The sequence below is a fragment of the Onychostoma macrolepis genome, chromosome 22 (assembly GCF_012432095.1).
Source record: "Onychostoma macrolepis isolate SWU-2019 chromosome 22, ASM1243209v1, whole genome shotgun sequence".
Lineage (NCBI taxonomy): Eukaryota > Metazoa > Chordata > Actinopteri > Cypriniformes > Cyprinidae > Onychostoma > Onychostoma macrolepis.
This window is the reverse complement of record NC_081176.1, coordinates 27,326,616-27,349,951: the sequence shown is the minus strand read 5'-3', so window position 1 is coordinate 27,349,951 and position 23,336 is coordinate 27,326,616. Positions and strand designations below refer to the sequence as shown.

General features: G+C 37.0%; 2 protein-coding genes across 4 annotated transcripts; one reads left to right on the top strand and one right to left on the bottom strand.

Moving 5' to 3' along the window:
• Window positions 1-3,894: 3,894 nt before the first annotated feature.
• LOC131531163 (uncharacterized) lies at window positions 3,895-7,504 on the bottom strand. Of its 2 annotated transcripts, none has more exons than XM_058761738.1 (5): window positions 7,474-7,504; window positions 5,488-5,577; window positions 5,033-5,371; window positions 4,786-4,923; window positions 3,895-4,664 (listed from the first exon to the last, which is right to left on the bottom strand). In XM_058761738.1, exons 2-5 carry the CDS (start codon window positions 5,513-5,515, stop codon window positions 4,603-4,605), a joined length of 567 nt encoding a protein of 188 aa, XP_058617721.1. In that variant the 5' UTR covers window positions 5,516-5,577; window positions 7,474-7,504; the 3' UTR covers window positions 3,895-4,602. The 2 variants fall into 2 exon arrangements, with proteins under 2 accessions (XP_058617721.1, XP_058617720.1); XM_058761737.1 differs by lacking the exon at window positions 7,474-7,504 and adding an exon at window positions 6,935-7,234.
• LOC131531165 (CD276 antigen homolog) lies at window positions 6,061-16,948 on the top strand. Of its 2 annotated transcripts, none has more exons than XM_058761739.1 (5): window positions 6,061-6,562; window positions 12,583-12,726; window positions 13,831-13,877; window positions 13,978-14,295; window positions 14,428-16,948. In XM_058761739.1, the coding sequence occupies exons 2-5, from the start codon at window positions 12,695-12,697 to the stop codon at window positions 14,538-14,540; spliced, it is 510 nt and encodes a 169-aa protein (XP_058617722.1). In that variant the 5' UTR covers window positions 6,061-6,562; window positions 12,583-12,694; the 3' UTR covers window positions 14,541-16,948. The 2 variants fall into 2 exon arrangements, with proteins under 2 accessions (XP_058617722.1, XP_058617723.1); XM_058761740.1 differs by lacking the exon at window positions 6,061-6,562 and adding an exon at window positions 12,460-12,476.
• Window positions 16,949-23,336: the final 6,388 nt, after the last annotated feature.

Below are 23,336 nucleotides of genomic sequence, written 5' to 3'. Positions count from 1 at the left end.
TAAACAGCATGCAACACTGCACCACTGCACATGATGTTTCATGCACAATCTGGCAGGCTGCTCACCATCGTGATAATTTTTTGGCATACTTTAACATGAAATCAGAGACCACACTCAGGCTGCACCCCACAATTGCACGCTTCCCTATTATATAGCAAGGGAAAAAAACAGTATGTCTACAGTATATGTTCCAATTCACAGTATTCATGTTTGATTGTTTACTGAGTATTTTTACACAAAAAAAGTCAAACAAGACGTTTTAACGATGTTCTTACTACCTTTCTGGACCATCAAACTTTTTCAGTTGCCTTGCTGTCTATGAAGGGTCAGAAAGCTCTCGGATTTCATCAAAAAAATATCTTAATTTATGTTTCGAAGATGAATGGAGGTCTTATGGGTTTGGAATGACATGAGGGTGAGTAATTAAAGACAGAATTTTCATTTTTGGGTGAACTAACCCTTTAACACAACATCTCAACAAAAAATCAACATGACAAAAAAAATGTATGACGACACCTTTTGTCAAACCAATTGCAAATATTTTCAAGAAAGTGTTTTCTAAAAGTAATCTACAAATGGCATTACATATGAAGCTTCTTTAAGTGCTTTATTATTTGTAGTCCATTTTGGCATGGCAAACTACAGGTGCATCACAATAAATTAGAATGTCGTGGAAAAGTTCATTTATTTCAGTAATTCAACTCAAATTGTGAAACTCGTATTACATAAATTCAATGCACACAGACTGAAGTAGTTTAAGTCTTTGTTTCTTTTAATTGTGATGATTTTGGCAGACATTTAACAAAACCCCACCAATTCACTATCTCAACAAATTAGAATATGGTGACATGCCAATCAGCTAATCAACTCAAAACACCTGCAAAGGTTTCCTGAGCCTTCAAAATGGTCTCTCAGTTTGGTTCACTAGGCTACACAATCATGGGGAAGACTGCTGATCTGACAGTTGTCCAGAAGTCAATCACTGACACCCTTCACAAGGAGGGTAAGCCACAAACATTCATTGCCAAAGAAGCTGGCTGTTCACAGAGTGCTGTATCCAAGCATGTTAACAGAAAGTTGAGTGGAAGGAAAAAGTGTGGAAGAAAAAGATGCACAACCAACCGAGAGAACCGCAGCCTTATGAGGATTGTCAAGCAAAATCGATTCAAGAATTTGGGTGAACTTCACAAGGAATGGACTGCGGCTGGTGTCTAGGCATCATGGTCAATGTGCAATGTCATCTGCTGGTGTTGGTCCATTGTGTTTTTTGAAAACCAAAGTCACTGCACCCGTTTACCAAGAATTTTGGAGCACTTCATGCTTCCTTCTGCTGACCAGCTTTTTAAAGATGCTGATTTCATTTTCCAGCAGGATTTGGCACCTACCCACACTGCCAAAAGCACCAAAAATTTGGTTTAATGACCATGGTGTTGGTGTGCTTGACTGGCCAACAAACTCACCAGACCTGAACCCCATAGATCCCCATAGATTGTCAAGAGGAAAATGAGAAACAAGAGACCAAAAAATGCAGATGAGCTGAAGGCCACTGTCAAAGAAACCTGGGCTTGCATACCACCTCAGCAGTGCCACAAACTGATCACCTCCATGCCACGCCGAATTGAGGCAGTAATTACAGCAAAAGGAGCTTCTACCAAGGATTGAGTACATATAGAATAAATGAACATACTTTCCAGAAGACCTTTTTTTTAAAAAAAAAATTTTATTGGTCTTATGAAGTATTCTAATTTGTTGAGATAGTGAATTGGTGGGTTTTTGTTAAATGTGAGCCAAAATCATCACAATTAAAAGAACCAAAGACTTAAACTACTTCAGTCTGTGTGCATTGAATTTATTTAATACACGAGTTTCACAATTTGAGTTGAATTACTGAAATAAATGAACTTTTCCATGACATTCTAATTTATTGAGATGCAGCTGTATAGGCAAGTTTGATACAGTTATATCTTTAAAGTGCCCCTATTATGGATGTTTAAAAATGACCTTTCATGCAGTGTGTAACACAGCTCTAAGTGAATGAAAACATTCTGCAAAGTTTTACATCTGAAAGTGCAACTTATTGTCTCTCAAAAGAAAGAGTCGAATCTGAATCACTGAAAGGAGTCATTTTTAAAACGAATCCCGAGGAGCGTTAAAATAGCTGTTTCCCCGGTAACGCTGTACACAAAGCAGCACTGCACTCACAAATGCTGCTTTATCAAAGTACTGGATATGAGACCATTCGGACCAATCACTGCAGATTAGAGTCACGCAAAGGAGGAGTTTGGAAAAATGAATCGCTGAGCTAATCATTTGGGAGTCGCTGAGCAAGTAAGGTAAAAATAAATGCATATTGTAAGACAATTAAAGTGTTTTTTGACCTTGCATGCATGTCAGCCTGTTGTTGGGGACTCCCAAAACCAAAATATGAACCTTCCATTACCCATAATAGGGGCACTTTAAGAATTAAATATTTAAGAATTAAAAAGAAAACATTTAATTAAAGAGTTAGAAATAAATTATTTAAAAAGGAACCTACATTATAAAAACAACAACAACAACAAAAAAAAACATTGGTGTGTTCATAATGCTAACCTCTGAATTTTGAAATGTTTCGAAACCTAAATGTTTATGGTAAGAGCCACGTTTGCTCAAAGTGAATTAAAATAAAAGACTGATTTTTTTTTTTTTTTTTTTTAAGATTAATCAAGCAGTGTTTTGGAAATGATCACTTTAAGGACTTATTTTGATAGCCTATAATTATTTTCTATTGTCACATGTCCTGTGGTTTGGTTGGATATTAGCATATTCTTACTATTTCTGCCATGTAGTATTAAGAGTATTCTAGTATGCGGTTTCAAATTCTGCATTGGTTTCCTTTGTTTCTAAGTTTTGATTGAGTTTGTTTTCTTGTCATCACATGTTTTTTATTCAGTTCCTCTGTGTATAATTAGACCTGTGTTTCAGTCTTTGGTAGTCGGTTACTATCTTCGTACCACTATAGCAAAACTGTTAATTTTTGGATTTTCAGACTGAAGGTGTATAATCACCAAATGATTGACTAGCCAAATGACTGAAACTGTTGGGCATTCAAATTGGAGACACTAATCATATCCTTTCACTTACATGCCAACTATATGCTATTGTCTGAGCTGGAATTGTTAAATAGTTTCAGCAGTTTTCCAGCCTACAATATTCAGTAGTTTTCCGGCCTACAAGATTAACTTTAGTAAATCAGAGGCAACCCAACTTGAGAACTATTCTGTGCTTCCCTTTAAGTGGATCTTCTAAGTGCTTTGGCTATATATGCGTAGACTTTTTCCACTAAATTGAAAAAAAAAAGCACACTGCTTTCTACTTACTCCCCCCTTTGTCCTTGTCAGCACATCCTGCCTTGATATAGGTGAGACTTTTCTCTAAAGATTGTTTCAACACCTCAGCGCCGATAGCCTCGTGGTTAGTGCGTCGACATATAACACAACTATGCTCACAGCGACCCAAATTCGAATCCCGCTCCCCTCTCACTGCCCCAATACTTTCCTGTCATCTTATAAAAAAACTTATAAAAAAAGTTCACAGGAACTATACAGTATGTTGCACATTAGAGTTATAATGTTTATTGTTGATCTTTAATATGATTTCCAAGCCATGGGTATATCCCATCTGTGGCCACAGAGAAACATTTGTGAAAATCCAGCATTGTAGTTAAGCACAAAAAGCAGCTCATATATTGTCACACAAGCACTGTTAAATTTAAGATACACAGCAAAAGATCTATTTTCACCACTTGAACTAGACCTATACAAATTCCTGTGGTGTAATACAAATGAAGTAAACAATCCATATACTCTGTGCATTACTATGTTGTTCTAAAACCACAGGAAATGATGAGCCGTGCTTGAAATTTCAACTGCAAATTTACAAGTGAATTTAGACGTTTAGTCAGAAGTCAGAAAGAGCTTTATTAACAAGTATGTTTACACACACAAGGAATTTGACTTGACGACAGGAGCTTCCAAGTGCAGAAGAAAGTACGGACATAGTGATAGTGCTGACATACATAGTTTATTTCAAAAAACAATTCAACAAAATTTCCATGATGAAACGTAAAATAAAATGCAACTCCATATATGCAAGTAATTTTAATATGAGGACAGATGCATCAAGTTTCATGGCAACCAGATTTGAGGATTTCCAAAAGCTGCTCAGAGATTTTCTTTGACTAAATTACTCAATTAAATAAACATGACCGGTTGAAATGCATTACAATGCATCACGTTCGTCATTTCTTAAAACTATCGATAATCATTTTATCATGGTCATTATTAAAAGAAATACTCAACACAGTGAGTTACCTAGAAAGCGGTAGCCTGTGCTTTCTATGCGGAAACTCTATTGTAAAAGCAAACCTGCAGTGCTTTAAGAACAGGTGAAAAATCTGCAACAGCAAATCAACTTAATGGCACAGAAACAGTTTTTTTTTTTTTTTCAATACAAAACATAGGACAACTAGGATATTAAAAGTTAAAGGGAAAGACCGGGGCAGGCTATTCACAATTTTAAGAGAGTTGGGACACTGGTCACCCTAAGATCTGTAGCTTGAAACTACTGTAGGTCCGTATGTCGTTGTGGATTTTTGTCACTTCCATCAGATTGTCTCAGGAATGCTTCAAAAAAGTAATAATAAAATAAGAACTTAATTGACCTTCCGAAAAAAAAAAAAAAGAGCATCGTATTTTTACAGGAGTTATGCTACTGTACATTTAATAAGTTCGGAAAGCAACTCACCGATCATCCCAATGACCAGAAAAACACTGATAATGCAAAATATTAGAGTAAGACACATCATCCATGTTGTTGTCTGCTCAGTATGCAACACTACAGTGCGATTCTGACACTGTGTCAACTCTGTAGGTTTAGTTGGGTCTGTAAAAAAACATGCTCAAATATATATCTTTGTGTGTATATATATATATATATATATAAGGCAGTGTATACATTAGTATAAACACATAACTGAAGTAGTATCACTCACCAATGTGTATGGCGATGTGTAGTCTGGTGCCGTTGCTGAATTTTACATCTGTTTCTGTGTTCATGCAATAATAAACTCCTAACTCATTAGTAGACATGCTATTGATGAAAAGACGATGTTTAGGCTGCACTAAATATATGTTCCTGAAGGTATTTTTATAGTAAAATGTTGTTGGTGGGTTTAAGAATGAGTGTAATATCACAACTGGAGGATCTGGTAAATTCAGCAAAAACCATGTGGCCTCCTTTGCATCAATATCACAGTTTATAGTCACATTTTGACCCAAATCTATTAGTTGATCTGTTAAAGTCTCTGCAGCTTGACACCATATGAGCAGATCTACGAGAAAAATAATTTGAAGTATTTTGTTTAGAATTTTCATTTAAACAAGAAAAAAAAAAATCTATTTATTCATTATAACACATGTATGAAAAGATTTTCATTAATAAACTCACAGAGGTGGAGCTTTAAGATCTTCAACATGATGCGGTCTTGGTTCACGCTGCTTTTTAGATGAAATCTGACCTCAGGGCTTTTCAGGAGGACTATTTAAGCCACATCAAGCAGAGGAAGTCAAAGTCAAGACTAAATTGTCAAGTAAATAAATTGTCAAGTAAGTTGTACAATAGTCCAGCAGATGGCAATATTGTAAATGGTCAAAGAAGAGGAAGAGGAAGAAGAAGGTAGTCAGGGTGCATTTGCAAGGAAAAAAAGTCAAATGAACAACAAATGAGTTCTGTAATATTCAAAGAGATATAGGTGTATAAACTGTAAACAGCTTGGGAGAAATAGAAGGGAAGAAGTGTTTTGGGAGTTGTGCATTTTGAACATGAAATTAACTACTTTTAATCTATATATATATATATATATATATATATATATATATATATATATATATGTGTGTGTGTGTGTGTGTGTGTGTGTGTATGTGTGTGTGTATATCTATATATGTATTATGTGTGTGTATATATATGTGTGTGTGTGTGTGTGTGTGTGTGTGTGTGTGTGTGTGTATAACGGTAACATCTGGCTGCTCTCTTCCAGGAAGGATGAGGGGTTATTCGGTATGTGCAGTATAAATATCATCATTGTATCTCATTGTTGATTGAAGAAAGCCATGTTGCAACTGCCTATGTTACAACCACTATACCAAGCTGAGCTCTCAAGAAGTATTCAATTGTGTGTTTTTTTAAAAAGTGTATGGATATGTATATAAATATAAGATATTTGATATATTTATTCAAGTGATAACTGAGACAGCTTTGACAAAAGCTATATGGTATAATTAGTCACTAGAAAGTTGATAGCCTACACATGGGCAAAGGATAGAATAATCTAGGTTTCTGGGTAAGTTTAACATATTCACGAGAAAAGGAGGAGGGGACTGGCAGAAAACTTTGGGACTTTTTCGAGTGTAGGCTATTTATAGGCTATACAATCTCACTGGAAATGCCACAGTAGCCTACTGCATGTGAACCCCGGGAAGAGCTAAGGAGAAACTACTTTTGAGAAGCATCTCATTTCTCTGAGGTTTGTCGCATTCTTTATATCATTGCTGGGATTTTTATTTTATTCTCATATGAAGCGGGGAGATAATAACATTTGCTTTTTAAACGTAACGTCCAAATGGTTCGTATGCACGCGCCAGTGTATTTTGTAAAAACGGCTGTTCCTCATTGTGCATGCCCTTTGTTTTATGAAGCAAATCATATTACCCATGCAAATGATTTCTTTTGATCGATCACCCCTATGGGCAGCATTTTTCACAGGTTAATATGATCAATTCTAAACTTCACGACTTCACATCATCTTCGGAGCGCTCCTGTTTAAAGGAACACTCCACTTTTTTTTGGAAATAGGCTCATTCTCCAACTCCCCCAGAGTTAATAGGTTGAGTTTTACCGTTTTTGAATCCATTCAGCCGATCTCCGGGTCTGGCGATAGCACTTTTAGCATAGCTTAGCATAGATCATTGAATCCTATTAGACCAGTAGCATCGCGTTCAAAAATGACCAAAGAGTTTCGATAGTTTTCCTATTTAAAACTTGACTCTTCTGTAGTTATATCGTGTACTAAGACCGGCGGAAATTCCGATATGATTAGGAACTATACTCCCAGTCCGGCGTAATAATCAAGGAACTTTGCTGCGGCAGCAGGCGCAGTGATATTACGCAGCGCCTGAAAGTAGTCCCCAGCTATATTATAACTAGGTACCTGGCTGGGGACTATGGCGTCAAATCTATGCCATTAATAACCGAGCGCACCACTTATGCTGGCGCGCGCGGTAAATCACTTCCGCGAGGAAAACAGATCTACACGCGAGAAGCGGGGCCGCGAGCTAATTTCAAACACTCGGCGGCGTCACTTGTCCTCTGCGCGCAATACAAGCCCTCGCGCGCGCGTGATCATCCCCCACATCCTCGCGCTCGATCTTCTCTCACCTGCTCGCGCGAACACTTCTATTTTTGTCAGTCGTGGGGCGGGGCTTGCTGTTTTAATTGTTATCTCTAACGCCATTGGTTACTTCCCCTTTTCCGGAAGTCAGCTGTGATTGGACGCCTGTGAAAAGGTCTATCAAAAGGTCTATCTGTCTATCAACAGACCAGATGCAAGTTGTCATTTATTTATTTATTTTTTTTTATAAGTATTTTTATTAGTTTTATATTGCACAATAAACAACAACAATAAAAGAACAAAATACATAAAATAATAATGATTAAAAAATAAATCAATAAATAAAAAAAAAAAAAAAAAACAGACTTTTGAGAACAACAATCAGGGCATACAAGCAGTTTCAATGGAAAAATGACTAGGCACTCAATAGGGGGCAGACAAGATACTAAGCATTACGTCAGAGTCAGCATTACATTGATCCAAATGATCTAGAAATGCTTGCCATATACTGTAAAACTTATTAAGATTACCAATAACTCCATACCGGACTCTTTCCATATGCAATATTCCAGTAAGATAGTTCAACCAGGTCTTAAACTGAGGAACAGTGTCCGATTTCCACAGCCTCAGAATGACACTCTTAGCAATAATCATTCCATAAATGATTGTACTTTGTACAGACACATTATGATCTAACAGAGAAATAGAATAACCAAATAATGCAATTTCTGGACCAGGTGTAAAAACACAACCATACATATCCGAGAACCATTCAAATATGTCACACCAGAAATCGTATAGTTTTGGACATGTCCAAAAGAGATGGGTCAGAGAGCCTTCTGCAGATTTACACCTGTCACAAATAGGAGAGATAGTAGGAAAAATTCTGTGCAATTTAGATTTTGAATAGTGCAGTCTATGCATCACCTTAAACTGAATTAACTGATGCCTAGAACTAATAGAGCAAGATCGAATCCTACTGAGGCTCTCCTCCCATACATCAGCCTCAATCTGCATAAACCCTTTTTTATAGATTTTAATGACATGTTTCCACGGTTTTTAGCATGGTAAATCTACCAAAAAGGTTATATTTGAAATTTTCATACAACATAAAGCTTGGGTTATATTAACTTTGCAAAATGAAAATAAAATAAAATAAAGCTAATAGTCAACTTGTTGCTATATGCTGAATTAGTTGTAGTTCACCACTATATGCTTACCCAACCATATTTATATACAACCTCAAAAATGTGAGAAGTGTCAATTAAATAATTGTAAATAATAATAATAAGTGTTCCTGTGGCTCAGTGGTAGAGCATTGTGTTAGTAGTGCAAAAGGCCATGGGTTCAATTCCCAGGGAACACACATACTGATAAAAAAATAACAATAATGTATAACCTGAATGCACTGTAAGTTGCTTTTAAAGCGTCTGCTAAATGTAAATGTAAATGTACATGACTGTAAATCCCAAATTGGTTCAAAGGACCTTTGGATGAATACATTATTTGTTCATATAAATAAGCAAGAGTTGCTGTATAAACTTTTTAATATATTTTGTATTACTATGTCAAATTTTAGGGGTTGATGGTAATATATTCTTTCATTGTAAGAGGGTTCTGCACTTTACCCTACTTATATTTATAAAAAAAAATAAATAAATAAATGACAACTTGCATCTGGTCTGTTGATAGACAGATAGACCTTTTGATAGACCTTTTCACAGGCGTCCAATCACAGCTGACTTCCGGAAAAGGGGAAGTAACCAATGGCGTTAGAGATAACAATTAAAACAGCAAGCCCGCCCACGACTGACAAAAATAGAAGTGTTCGCGCGAGCAGGTGAGAGAAGATCGAGCGCGAGGATGTGGGGGATGATCACGCGCGCGCGAGGGCTTGTATTGCGCGCAGAGGACAAGTGACGCGCCAGGGCTTGTATTGCGCGCAGAGGACAAGTGACGCGCGAGGGCTTGTATTGCGCGCAGAGGACAAGTGACGCGCGCGCGAGTGTTTGAAATTAGCTCGCGGGCTCCCGTTTCCTCGCGTGTAGATCTGTTTTCCTCTCGCGGAAGTGATTTACTGCGCGCGCCAGCATAAGTGGTGCGCTCGGTTATTAATGGCATAGATTTGACGCCATAGTCCCCAGCCAGGTACCTAGTTATAATATAGCTGGGGACTACTTTCAGGCGCTGCGTAATATCACTGCGCCTGCTGCCGCAGCAAAGTTCCTTGATTATTACGCCGGACTGGGAGTATAGTTCCTAATCATATCGGAATTTCCGCCGGTCTTAGTACACGATATAACTACAGAAGAGTCAAGTTTTAAATAGGAAAACTATCGAAACTCTTTGGTAATTTTTGAACGCGATGCTACTGGTCTAATAGGATTCAATGATCTATGCTAAGCTATGCTAAAAGTGCTATCGCCAGACCCGGAGATCGGCTGAATGGATTCAAAAACGGTAAAACTCAACTTATTAACTCTGGGGGAGTTGGAGAATGAGCTATTTCCAAAAAAAGTGGAGTGTTCCTTTAAATATACGACGCCCTTCAGCCCCCGAAAAGTTTTGGATCTGTGCGAAACGTGACATCTCGTTTGTTCAAAATGGCGATTTTTAAATACTAAGTTGAGCAAGTTCCTTGTAATAGGCTAAATATGGTTTAACTTAATATATTGTATATACTGTGTGTATATCTTTTAAATGACTGAATAAGATAATGAAAGGTAGATCAATCCTACACTTGGAACACTTTTTGCTTTAGGCTGCCACACACACACACACACACACAAACTAGTGATGTAGAAATGTGTGCTATTTTTTATAAAACGCCTATAAGGAGTCCATATTTTTACAATTAGTTGATAAAGACAAGAAGTAGGATACATTTGTTTAAATTGTACCCATGTCAGTACCATAGTAGCTAGTTGAAACATAAACACTCGTCTTTAATGCTGTAAAGTAGCCTAAGCAGCTAATGTTAAAATGTCTTAAAATATATGCTCCTATGCATTTAATTCCTGTTCTTTGTTACACACTACTGATAATTTTCTATTCCATAGCAGAACATTCAAAGACACGAAACAAGACACACCTGAAATTAACACTGTGAACCAATCAAAAATGACACATGAAGCAAAACCCAAAATTACTGTCACAATAGGATTCTTCATTGTTTACAATTGATCCAGTGTATTTCAACTCTAACCCGCTGACCACTATACATTTATCTAAATGATGATAACCCTGACAGAGAACCCCTTGTCTTGTAAAAGTCAGAAGAGTTCATTTTATCTTCAGCACAAGCAAGGCATTTATATGTATGTGTTTCTGGGAAATTGAGTGTGTGAAACGTTTCAAAATAAAAGTCTCAAAACTCTGACATGGGTACTATATAGAAAATGTGAAGCTGACGTCACGCCGCATTGAGTTCTGGGAAACTGCTTTGTTTATCCGCCATACTGTGAGGATCGCGCTGCCTCTCCGCTATTGAGTTCAGGGCAGAATTTTGATTTTCTGTCGTGATTGTGGAAAATGCATTCATGGTTCTGAGAGAAAACTGGACAATGCAGTGTATTTTTTCGCCTTTTCTCTGTGTAAAAACACCATGGGAAGCAGGTTGCGGAGATGACGAGGCCGGATAGTAAATCAATTAATAATGTCACCGATTAAACCCACTGCTTGTCACTCAAAAAAAAAAAAAAAAAGAAAAAAATCGTGTTGCTGCGTGTTTTTGAAAGTTTTGATTTTGTTTGGTTTAATAAATCACCTTTGCGAGTACGACTCGTACTTGCACTTGAACAGGGACAAGTGCAAGTAAAGGTTCATGTAGCTTAATGTACCAAGACAAAGACAAAATTATAAAGCATTTACTACGTGCAAATATGCACATAAGCCCAAAATGTGAACACAACACGTTTATTTACACGTTAAGCGTTTTCCTCTCATATAAAGAATGCTTAATGTACAGAGACAGTGATAGTAAAAGACCACATTCTGTACACACCTTACTAATAAAGCATAATATCTGCAGAAAAACTGATGAATCCAAAATATGAACTTTAAATACTGTCTTAACGCATAAGCGTTTTCTTCATTACGATTTTCGAAAGGGACGAAAACGCTTAATGTGCAATTAAACAAGTTGTGTTAATATTCTGGCCTCATCTGCATGTCTTTTAGCATCACTGTCTTGCTACATTAAAGCTAGCTAGCGTTTTAAAATGCTACAAAACTGTTCAAGCTTCCAGGGATTTAATTCTAGTTGTCATTTGTTTAAATAAATATAAACAGTGTGCTTGTGTCTGTCTGCTGAATGTGACCCACAATCTATGATTCTCGTCAGTGGCCATGAAAAAATGTATATTTACAATGACAACAATTACACTTTAAAACATTTCCAACAAAGAAATGGACAGACTTCTGTCAGCTTGTTGAACAAACACTTTATTTGGATAATATAGGCCTACCATATGATGGCTGAAGCAGCAGCGAGCATCCAGTGGACGACACTGTTTTCACAGTAATCAGATCAAAAGTAAACTAAATTATACTAATCTTAAGAGAAAAAATCGAATTATCATGCGAAGTGATAAAATAGCTTCTCTTCCCTGCAAACGATCCAATGAAGAATGTGAATATTTAACTTAAAGGCAAAAACAAAACAAAAGATAAGCAGGTATCCATAATAATTTCAGCATTTGCAGCAGAGGGTGATCCTCTCAAAATGGCGGCGGCGCCCCAGCATGCAACGCGGCGTGACTTAGCTTCACGTTCTCTATAGGATGCAGACAACAAATGTTATTTGTGCATTTATTTATGCATTACATTTTAGCTAACACAGGATATGCATGTATGTGTATGTACTGCGAGCTTACAAAACACGTTGCTTGCATTGGCTGACTGCAGTGATATATTTGTAATACTTCATGCTTTTAATTAGAAAAACGAACTGGATAAGAAGCTGTTTGCCGTCCCCAACATAACATGGCTGTGCATGATGAGATCAATATTAATGATAACATGTTTACTGTACATACTTGCCTTGTTTGTGGTGAGTAACCTTGATTTAATATGAAAAGCTTAATTTTACATCTACGTGTTTGTCGCTGTGAGTTGTTTCGGAAGAATGTGTATTGAATTTGTTTTTATGATTCCAGCATTTACTGTAATAAAACTTAAAACGATTGCTTCCATATGGACCACGTCATCTGGTTTTGCAAGTTGAGCGTGTACATCTGGTGTTAAAAACAGTAATTCACTGTTGTCAACATGGACTTATGTGAAACTGGAAATCTCAGGAGGTAAAGTTTGATGTTTCTACATAGGCCAGCTAATGTACATTTTACAACGCATATTTTTACAAATGTATGTATGTAAATATAAATTTCAATTATTCAATCTGAGGCAAAATATATTTACTTTATAATATCAAGTTGTATACGATATTATTAAATATAATTAAATCGTTATTATGACTAGAAAGGGTCTCTAAAAAGCACACTACAATTAGCATGAAATTATTCCATAAAACTCAACTTGTATATTTCTGAAGCAACATGATTCCTTCCTTTGTATGAATAACATATTGAAGTTTAAGCCTTAATATAGATCAGCGCGCTCATTAACATACACTATAAAAAGTGATAAGTTGACTTAACTTAAAAAAATTGAGGAAACCCGTTGCCAAGTAAATGATAATTGAAAAAATAAGTTAACTGAATTGTCAAGTTCACTTAACTTTTTTTTATAATTATTATGTACTCAATTTTAAGGCAAAGGGTTTCCTCAATTTTTTTAAGTTAGGTAACTTTCACTTTTTACAGTGTACTATATCAAATCAACACAAACCTAAAACATCAAATAACATCAAATCTATTTTTTTCTTGCATGACATTTAAGGTTTGTGTTGCCATATTTCATGAAATCTGTGTATGCATTTACTGAGGACAAAACTGATGGTATTAAAAAACATGGATTACAAAGCAACTGGTGTTACAAAACATGGATTGTGAATGCTACTTACTGCTAAGTTTACTTTCATATTCACTATTGCTTGCAAAATTCCCATCATTTCAAAAGGAATTTGTGCGCTCATACGTTTCAGTTTCTTCCACATGCAGATTTCACTTATGTTAAAGTGTGTTATGTGGAATCTCCTCACCGATCAATTGAAAGCTGCTTGGTTTGAAAGTTAGACTACTTCACTGTGCACTGTACTTCATACATCGCTACATTATAAGGGAAAATTAATCTGTTTTTTTCCTGTGAAATTTTGCTTATGTGACCGCAGCTTTAGAGAGTTTGAGAAATAATGTATGTGCTTCGCTGCGCATGTTTATGATGAAGCTCAATAGGAGAAAATTCTTGTTGCTAAAGGGAAATGTCAATTATTTCTGTGTTTACAGGTGGTGGTTATTTTATTTCCTGCCTGTGTTTCTTTTAACAAATGAAGGTGAGTGCTAAAATTAAGTTATTTCAGAAGCAAATTTCTACCTTGTGTTTGCTAAGCTATATTTCTTTTTTTTAGTTTTTAATTAATTATCTGTTTTCAGTGTCTCTACAGGAGACTGTTGTGGGTTTTATTGGAGCCTCTGCTGTTTTACCTTGTTCTACTAAGAACTTTACAAGTGAAGACATAGAAGTGCTGTGGAGACACAGCGGCCAGAATGTGTATGCTATCATAAAGTGTAAAGTCTCTGTGGAAGGACAGGAACCACCGTACAAGAACAGAACTGAAAGCTTCCCTGAGGAGTATAAGACTGGAAACTTCTCCCTCAAACTCAACAACCTTCAACACACCGATGCAGGAAAATACAAGTGTTACATCAACATGAAGGAATCAGTAATCAGTGTTGAGCTTTTGATTAAAGGTTTGTAAAACCACATGATTGACAAAACAGTTTATATTTCAGCCTATATTATTTTGCGTAGACACTATGAAAGGACACACTTATGTTTTCTTGTGTTTTTCTCTAAAACTGTGTAAATCTTTTGTCTTCCAGAGAGACAAACAAGATCATTCCCCAGTGAAGGAACAAAACCAAGACCAGATGTGATTGTAATGATCATTTCCGTTCTGTGCACGGGCATTATATTTTCATTGGCTGTAATATGAACCAGTCCCAGGCCTCATCTGATGCGCTGCAGAAAGTTACAATTATTTTATTATAATCGCTAGGACCCATTTCTCAATACTTAAGGCACTTTTTCAAAACTCCCCACACAGTTCTGCAACAATACATTTCAGCTTGGCACAGCAGCTAATTTCAAATTCAAAATGCACTAAAACTATAAAAACACTTCATACTTCTTGTGTTAAATCAAATCGTTCTTCCATAGCACTATCAAAGATTGTCACCTCATAAAATAATGATCTAAGAACATTATACAACATTTTCTTTTGTAAAATTGTTTTATTGCGGTTTTATTCCAATTTGTATATGTTAGGTTTTGACCTTAGGTTTTACTGTAAAAGGACTATGTAAACATGCAAGTTGCTCTGTAGGAGTAAGAAAGGAATTCTTGTAATTGGAAAGCTGTCATCACTGAATGTTTTCTCTGCGCCAATGCAATGATAAATAATGCACAGTTTAGGCCACATAGACTGCGGTTGCGCTCACTGTGTGAAGAGTTTTGGGAAAGTGACCTATGTATTGAAAAATTGGTCTTAGCAATTAAAAAAAAAACTATGTAATGTGAATATAGCAATGTTTTGTGCTGATAACCACCATAATAATACAGATGCTAAATAGAAAACCACGTCCAGAACTACTGTCCAGACAACATTGCCAGAACTCGTTTATAGATGAACATTTCATCACACTAAAAAATAGAAACAGAAATAGCGTGCGACTTACAAATGAGGAATACAACAAGTGATCCATCATAAAGAGGCAAATAAACACAAGAAACGCTCATAATATGAAGTTTCAGACTTTGTTTAGGCAATTATTATTATTATTTTCCCAGTAGGATGCAGTTAAGTGCTCATAGAAGAAGACATGAGTTTTCAGCTGTCAGGGATTTGGTGTTCTGGATGGGAAGAACATCCCACCAGCCAGGAACAGTGAACAGAAATGTTCTGGAAAGTGATCTTGTGCCTCTCTGTGATGGTACTGTGAGCTGTCGTTCACTTAACAATCTCAGGCTTCTGAAGGGCTTGTAAACTCATAAGAGCGAGTGGAAGTAGGAAGATGCAGAGCCAGTGTAGACAGATTTAAGAGAGATGTTGTACTTTTGGCCTCGTTGAAGCCCAGTCGCACTGATATGTTCTGGATCATTTGTTAGAGGTTGAATTGCGCATGTTGGCAGTCCAGCCAGAAGAGCAGTGCAACAGTCCAGCCTAGAAATGACAAGGGCCTGTATCTTTTGGCTGGCAGAAGAATGAGTATTTTGGATGTATCACAAAAATGTGATAAAGTCTTAGGTCCAGTAAGACCTTATATAAGAGTATTATTTAAACAGTATATTTTATGGTAATTTTCTTTTTTTTTTTTACAGTATTATATATATATATATATATATATATATATTGATATTAAACCATTTATTATTTTTCCACTTACATATACAACAACTTACAGTTTTTACAGTAGAAATGATCCGTAGATTAATAACACATAATGGGTGCACTGATGAAGAGATCACAAGTTGTTTTCTGTCTGCAGTGCTCAAGAATCAACACTTGTTTTTTACTGAATGTGTATGTGACAGAGAAGTGGACTCCAGTTTTGCTGTGTACCTTGTGTTGATTCATGGTGTTATTCATTTGATAAAATTTATATGGGGTTTGCAATTTTATATTTCCTGTTTTAGCAGAGTGGGCGTCAAGCACACCAGTAGAGCGAGCGCTTTTGCTGCAGTATATGGAGATGCTTGTGTACGAATATGTTTTGTTTTTGCACTACTCCCAGAGCAAATGTGACCCTGGACCACAAAACCAGTCATAAGTGTAAATTTCTCGAAATTGAGATTTATACATCATCTGAAAGCTGAATAAATAAGCTATCCGTTGATGTATGGTTAGGACCGGACAATATTTGGCCGAGATGTTCAACTATTTGAAAATCTGGAATCTAATAAAAAAAACTAAATACTGAGAAAATTGCCTTTAAAGTTGTCCAAATGAAGTTCTTAGCTATGCATATTACTAATCAACAATTAAGTTTTAATATATTTATGGTAGGAAATTTACAAAATATCTTCATGGAACATGATCTTTACTTAATATCCTAATGATTTTTGGCTGGAAAATTTTGGGAAAATGGATCATTTTGACCCATACAATGTGTTTTTGGCTATTGCTACAAATATACCCCAGCGACTTTCGTTTTGTGGTCCAGGGCCACAAATGGTAAAACATAATGTTTACTTGGGTCTCAATCACTTTTGTTTTGTGTAGTTCTTGTGTACAAAGCTGTGGGCCTTATTAGCCATTATATGCCACTTACAATTGAAATACCAACTGTTGTTCAATAACAATTATTAAAAACCTGAAATTAAAAATAAAAACAAATAAATACAGACATCTGTGTATATGCGGATTGCATTGTGTGTTTTTTAAAGCACAGTATAAATTCACGTCAACAGCTCAAACAAATCTTTCAGCTATGGATTGCATGAAAAATAGGATGCAGGAGAAGAAAATTCTTTATTAGATACTTTAAAAAAGTAAACTGTAACTCGCATTACTTTTAACGTTTTACCCCTAAGACTGGCTACTTTGCTAATTCACTACTCAACTATGCACTAGAAAAGGCAGATGTTTAAAAATCCTATAATAATATTAGAATATAAAGGCACCTGGTAGTATTAGCTGCTTCTCATTATGGGTCACTTTTTTAAAACTTTTCATGATGCGACTATTTGGGCTAAATGGTGGATCGTTTATTGCTTATTTGGCAGAACATGCATTCAGTGACTACATCTGTCCAGTGGGAGAGAGTAGATGATTGCATTTCTGCCAGATGTTGTTTGTATTGGAAAGAGACTGCTTATATTAGAAAGTCAAAACTGACCTTAAACCCACATCTGTCAGCTATACACAGTGTCAGATGTTGATCCCATATAAAACTGACCCCATAACAGGCAGGAATAATGTTCTGTCCCATGCTATTCTTATCTGAGACAACAGACATCCTCGTCTTCCTCTTACTATCATCCTTTCAGCTCTATCTCTGGCTTTTACTATTGATTTCCATTTTTCTCTAAAATGGAAAACTCATCTTTGGAGTCAAAGAGGCCTGTCTTTTAGATAAAGTGGTCTCTCTGTGTCTTTAAGTGGTCTTCTTCGGTATCGCACATTGACTTAGTATAAAATTATATACAAATATAAATGTATAAAATGCACTGTATGTAAATGAAATGCCACTCCTTCGAAAGCAAATCTCAGAAAGCGCCTGTGATGAGGGGATAGCTGGATATGGAAATGAGCATCCTAAAAATCACACAATGTTTTTCATTTTTAATAAATTTGCAAAGATTTCACTTCTTTCATGTTGTCATTATGGAGTATTGTTTGTAGAATTTTGAGGAAAATAATTTATTTAATCCATTTTGGAATAAGGCTGTAACATAAAATGTGGAAAAAGTGAAGCTCACTTTGCACTGCTCCGGATGCACTGTATGTGTCAAACACACACACACACACACACACACACACACACACACATATATATATACAGTCTGTAACCAGTGAAGACCTCAGCAACTAAAACACATCATGCCAGGACCAACTAATACCACAACACAAACTTGAACAACTATGCTTCATTAACAATTATTTTCCTGCTGTGAAGTCGCTTTGAAACAGTCTGTAGACATATTGTATTAAGTGCTATACAAATAAATGTGACTAAAACAGCTGTGAAATGACTCCATGCGAGCATACAGATTAGCCAATGGTTATAATGAATAACATATGTTTTTAATGACAGGCAGTTTCCCATCACATGGGAAACTAGAAGAAGCATGTACATTTATGTTACCAGTGGTGACTCGCAATGGAGGCTGAAGATTCTTGACAATGAGCTTATGGCATCAGTGGAGAATTAGTCACAGACATTAAGTTGAGTTCTGTAAGCTTATTCAATCTGTTTTGATCAAAGAATTATTGTGTTTGTAACCATTAACTATGTATTGGTTATTGCCTACTATATTTTAATACATAGTTATACTCTTATTCAATCTGTTGTGATCTAACAAAGAATTTGGCATTTGGTATTCAAGTATTTTCTTGAATATCATCATGATTTTGCAGCTGTTTCTTGACTCATTATTTAAATGGATTGCCAAAGGTTAAACACAAAATACTGCTTATTTTTGTTTGTTCATTTTATTAATACTCCCTTATTAATACTATTATTAGTTCCCTTTCGAAGTGGAACTTCGATGCTGCGTCATGGAGTTGACACTATGGGAAATGCCATCAGTGTGACCAGTATCTGAAGCATGTGTAAACAAATGCCAATAATCATTGCAGAGCGACCATGAGCATTAAGGGATGCCTGCATTACACGTCATTAGCTTTCATGTCTTCAGGAGCATGTAAGAAAGCGTCGTCATGTGACACATAGCAGCTACAACAGCACTTATGTTATATTCCCAAACGCATTAACTATATCATGAAATATCTTGATTCTCACCTTTATAGATTATGTTGATCTATAGTGGGCGATGGTCAAAGTAACCTTATAATGTAGTCTATTAACTATGCATAAAACCTGTCTGTTTACTAAACAGATGGGTGTCTTGCTTTAACATATTTTTAATACGACTGACTTTATATTTAATGTGAATTTAACATTGAAAGTTAATGTGAATAAAAACATTGCAAGTTAGGCTACTAATCATAACACTTTCATTGTACAGAAAGAGAACAAAGAACATTTTCATTGATTAGTTCAAGCACTCTCAAAAACTCCCATTAAAATCACTGAAGCGGTTTACACTGTGAAATTAATATCTTACAGATTCATACACACATTTGCGCTTTGTTTCTGACGAGAGAATTCACCAGAAAGAGGTATTCAGTCAGCCAGCAAGTGAAGAAAACGCTGGCATTTTAGCGATGACTCATCTGAATGTCTCTGATTGGTCATTGCACTCATAAGCTCAACAGCATCGTGTGTGATTGGTTATAATGCGCAGTGCTGTAAGAATGCGTCTGTCTCTGGCTCACCGCCAGCCAGCGAACACAGATTTTAGTTTAGCAGCTGATGCTGTGCTGCACTTAACGTTCTAATCACGCCGGTGTGATTGCATTAAATCTAGAAAATATTAATCTGCCATTTGTCTTTTGGAAGCTGCATTCAAAATCCACGTGCCCCCTCACCTTGAATGGGCATGACGCCTCTGGTGGTTCCGGGTGTGGCAGAGTGGTCAGGTAGGGGAAATTACCAATAACAACGGACACAAATCCTATAGTCAACACCACCCGGAATGTACCGGGACATAACAGCCCTATACAAGGGCACACAGGTTCCTTGCCAAAGGCAGGGTGAGCATGGAGACATAGACAAAGTATAAACAAATTAAGCAGTTTATTTATACACAAGCTTAAACATTAATTTGACACATTGGTTTGTGTACACAATATCTTAAATCAAACCAGATACACAATCTACCAGTTATAGAAATGACCAGTAGGAGAGAAATGGCCTTTTGGATTTTCACCACACAGTTGTGAAAGCAATACAATTGGTTAAGCACAGCACTCCATGTGGACACACTAAAGGACTGCAACCCCCGCTTTAAAAGGTTCTACTCCTAAATGAGAAAACGGTTAACTAGTACAGACTTCAAAACATTCAAAAATACAAAATTCCTCACTTTCATACCACAACAGAACAAGCTACTCCAAAAAGGAACACACACACAGAAGTTCAACAACTACTTATACAAATGAAAAAAATAAAAATGAGCAGTCATGTACACCAATGGGAGGAACAATATGGCTGACCAAGGCAAGGCCAAATATCTTACTTGCCTCCCAGTTAATTTGTACACAAGTTAACAAGTTACTGCTCAAATGAAAAAGAAAGAAACCCATATAAACAGTTAACCAAAATAAGACCAAGACAAAACAAGTTAAAACAGTCACCCCCAAACAAACACTAAAAACAAAGCAGCGGTGTAGTCACGTCACTGATTGACATGTAATAATGTATAATGTAAAGATGTGGACACTGATAGGTTCACAGGCTGGCATGACATCAGCCAATCATACCTGGGCTATACCTTACCCGGCTACACATAGTTCACACTCCCCCTCCAAGGAGTAGAGGACAGAGGAGAAGCAATACCAAGAAAAGGAGGCACAACCTCAGGGAGAAGACTGCTGAAAGTCTTTTTTATTTTCGCTTACTGTACATCAGGCTCTGAGACTGGTCTGCTGATGTAAGATTTGCGTATTACAATAGTAATGTATTACACTAATTACATTATACATTATTACAGTAATGTATTAGAGCCCTGCACAGGCCTAAAATTTAGGCCCTAGCCCGAGATCTGTAGAAAAATATACAGATCAAATAAAAATGTCCCGAGCCCGGCCTGAATGGACTCAGCGTGTGGGGCCCTGTCGGGACCCGACGGGCTTGAAGACCTCTATAATGTATTACACTACAGTAATGTAGTGTGGCGGCATCCGCTGCAGAACCTCCAGAGGTGGTGGGGGTGTCCAATTATGAACTCTTCATCTATCCTGACGAGGTCATGGAGACCATCAGTGAATCCCCTGTCGTGCCAGTTTTGGCCCTAGAAGCCAATCATGAACTCTTAGCCCTGCCTATTATGGTCACAAAGACTGCCACTGAATTCACTCAGTGCCCTGTTTTGGTCAAGGAGACCATTGCTGAACTGTTAGCCTGTCCTATTGCAGCCATCAAGGCTGTTACTAACCTCTCTATGTTCTCTGTTCCAGTTCAGCCTGGTCCACCCTGGTGGTCATCTACTCCGCTGTGGGGATCTTCGGCTCTGTCTGCTCGGCTGAAGTGGTCCTCAGCTCCACCGTGGGGGTCTTTGGTCTCATCGGCCTTACTGTGGTGGTCTTCAGACGCACCCTGGCCTCCTGCTCTGCTGGCCCCTCCCTGGCACCCTGACCTACCTTTTTCTCCAGGCCCTCTTCCACTACACGGGCCTGGCCCGCCATCCCTCCCCCTGGTCTGCCTCCATTCCACCTCCCTCCTGGATTTCTTTGACTCTTGGTGGAGCGTCTGGAATCCACTCTTTAGAGGGGGAGTCCTGTCACAACTGTCTGTTGGTGTGCCCATGTTAGCCACCAGAGGGCACACTTTTGAACTATAGTGTGTTTGCATTGGATTTCAACTCACATCATCCTTTGCATGGACTATCAAGCCTCATTGCCTCCAGCAGTGGGTGATTACCTGTATATATACCATGCAGACTGAGAATTGGGTGTGGAAGAATTACTCTGTGCATTTGCTGGTCTCTGGTTTGTTTTCACCTTGTGTGATGTTTTTTTTTCCCCCTTTTGTCTTATGTTTTTGGATTACCTTATTAAATGCTGCACGTGGATCTTTCATAGAGTCTGTGAGTGTTTCTTGACAGTGATGTGATTTCAAATTTAGTAATCAAAAAATCAGAATCCAGAACACGCTCTTGGTAAACTTACTCATAATAAGTCCCATAAAGATCACATGTTAAGTGACTGGGCAGCGAGTAGGTGGTGCTTCACTACTGTCCAGGACAGATAGCATGTTATATGCAATATGGGATCTTAAGTGAAGTACCTCCATATGTGGTTTTGACAAAAAAACGTTTTAGACCCATTTTCCTTGTGTATTTAATGCTGACCACTTGCAAAAGGTGCATAAATACATGCGACTTTTTAAGTATGCTGTCAGTGTCACCATATTTACCCTTGAAGGCTGCATATTATTAATTAAAAGGTACATATTCGTAACTAAAGTGAAAATAGAAGTACTTAAATATTACATGTACCAATCCAATGGCAGCTTTTCCACTGAACAGAAGTTTCCATTCCACAGAAGTTACTTTAGTTTCTTGTTTGGCTCGTCACTTCACAAAAATAACTGAAAGGCTCTGTAGAGTGCCATGCTGCCAGGAATAGTTATTTTTAAACTCCTGTCTTTGACTTCCTCTGCTTGTTGTGGCTTAAAGACCTCTCTTGGTTTCATGGTTTTATCTCAAAGTTTGATCTCAAGAGCTGTGTGAAACAAGACTGGACCATGTTGAAGATCTTACAGCTTCAGCTCTGTGAGTTTAATGCGAAAATCTTTTCAAATGCATATCTGTTGTGGATAAATGGATTTTTGATGGTCAACATTTTAGTCATTTTAATTGAAACACTCCTAATTATTATTATTTTTTTTCTCACAGATCTACTTGCATGGTGTCAAGTTGCAGAGATTTTAACAAATCAGCTGACAGATTTGGGTCAAAATGTGACCATAAACTGTGGTCTTGACTTAAAGGAGGTGACATGGTTGCTACTAAATTTACCAGATCCTCCAGTTCTGATATTACGCTCCTTTTCAAACCCACCAGCAACATTTTACTTTAATAACAGATTAAAACAGAAATATTCAGTGCAGCCTAAACATAATCTGGTCATAAATAATGTCAGTATTGATGAGTTAGGAGTTTATTACTGTACAAACATAGACAGAACTGCACAATTCAGCAACGGCACCAGACTAGACCAGACCACACAGATCACTGGTGAGTGATACTTCACCTACTTCTTCATAAGAATATGTTGCTCATAAAAGCAATTGCTTACACTAATATACATATACACCAGCATTTGTATATACAGGTATTTATATTTTCTTTACAGTCCCAACTCAACCTTCAGAGTGTCAGAATCACACTATAATTGTGCAACCTACAGAGCCGACATTGTGGCAGACTGCTACTGTCATTTTTG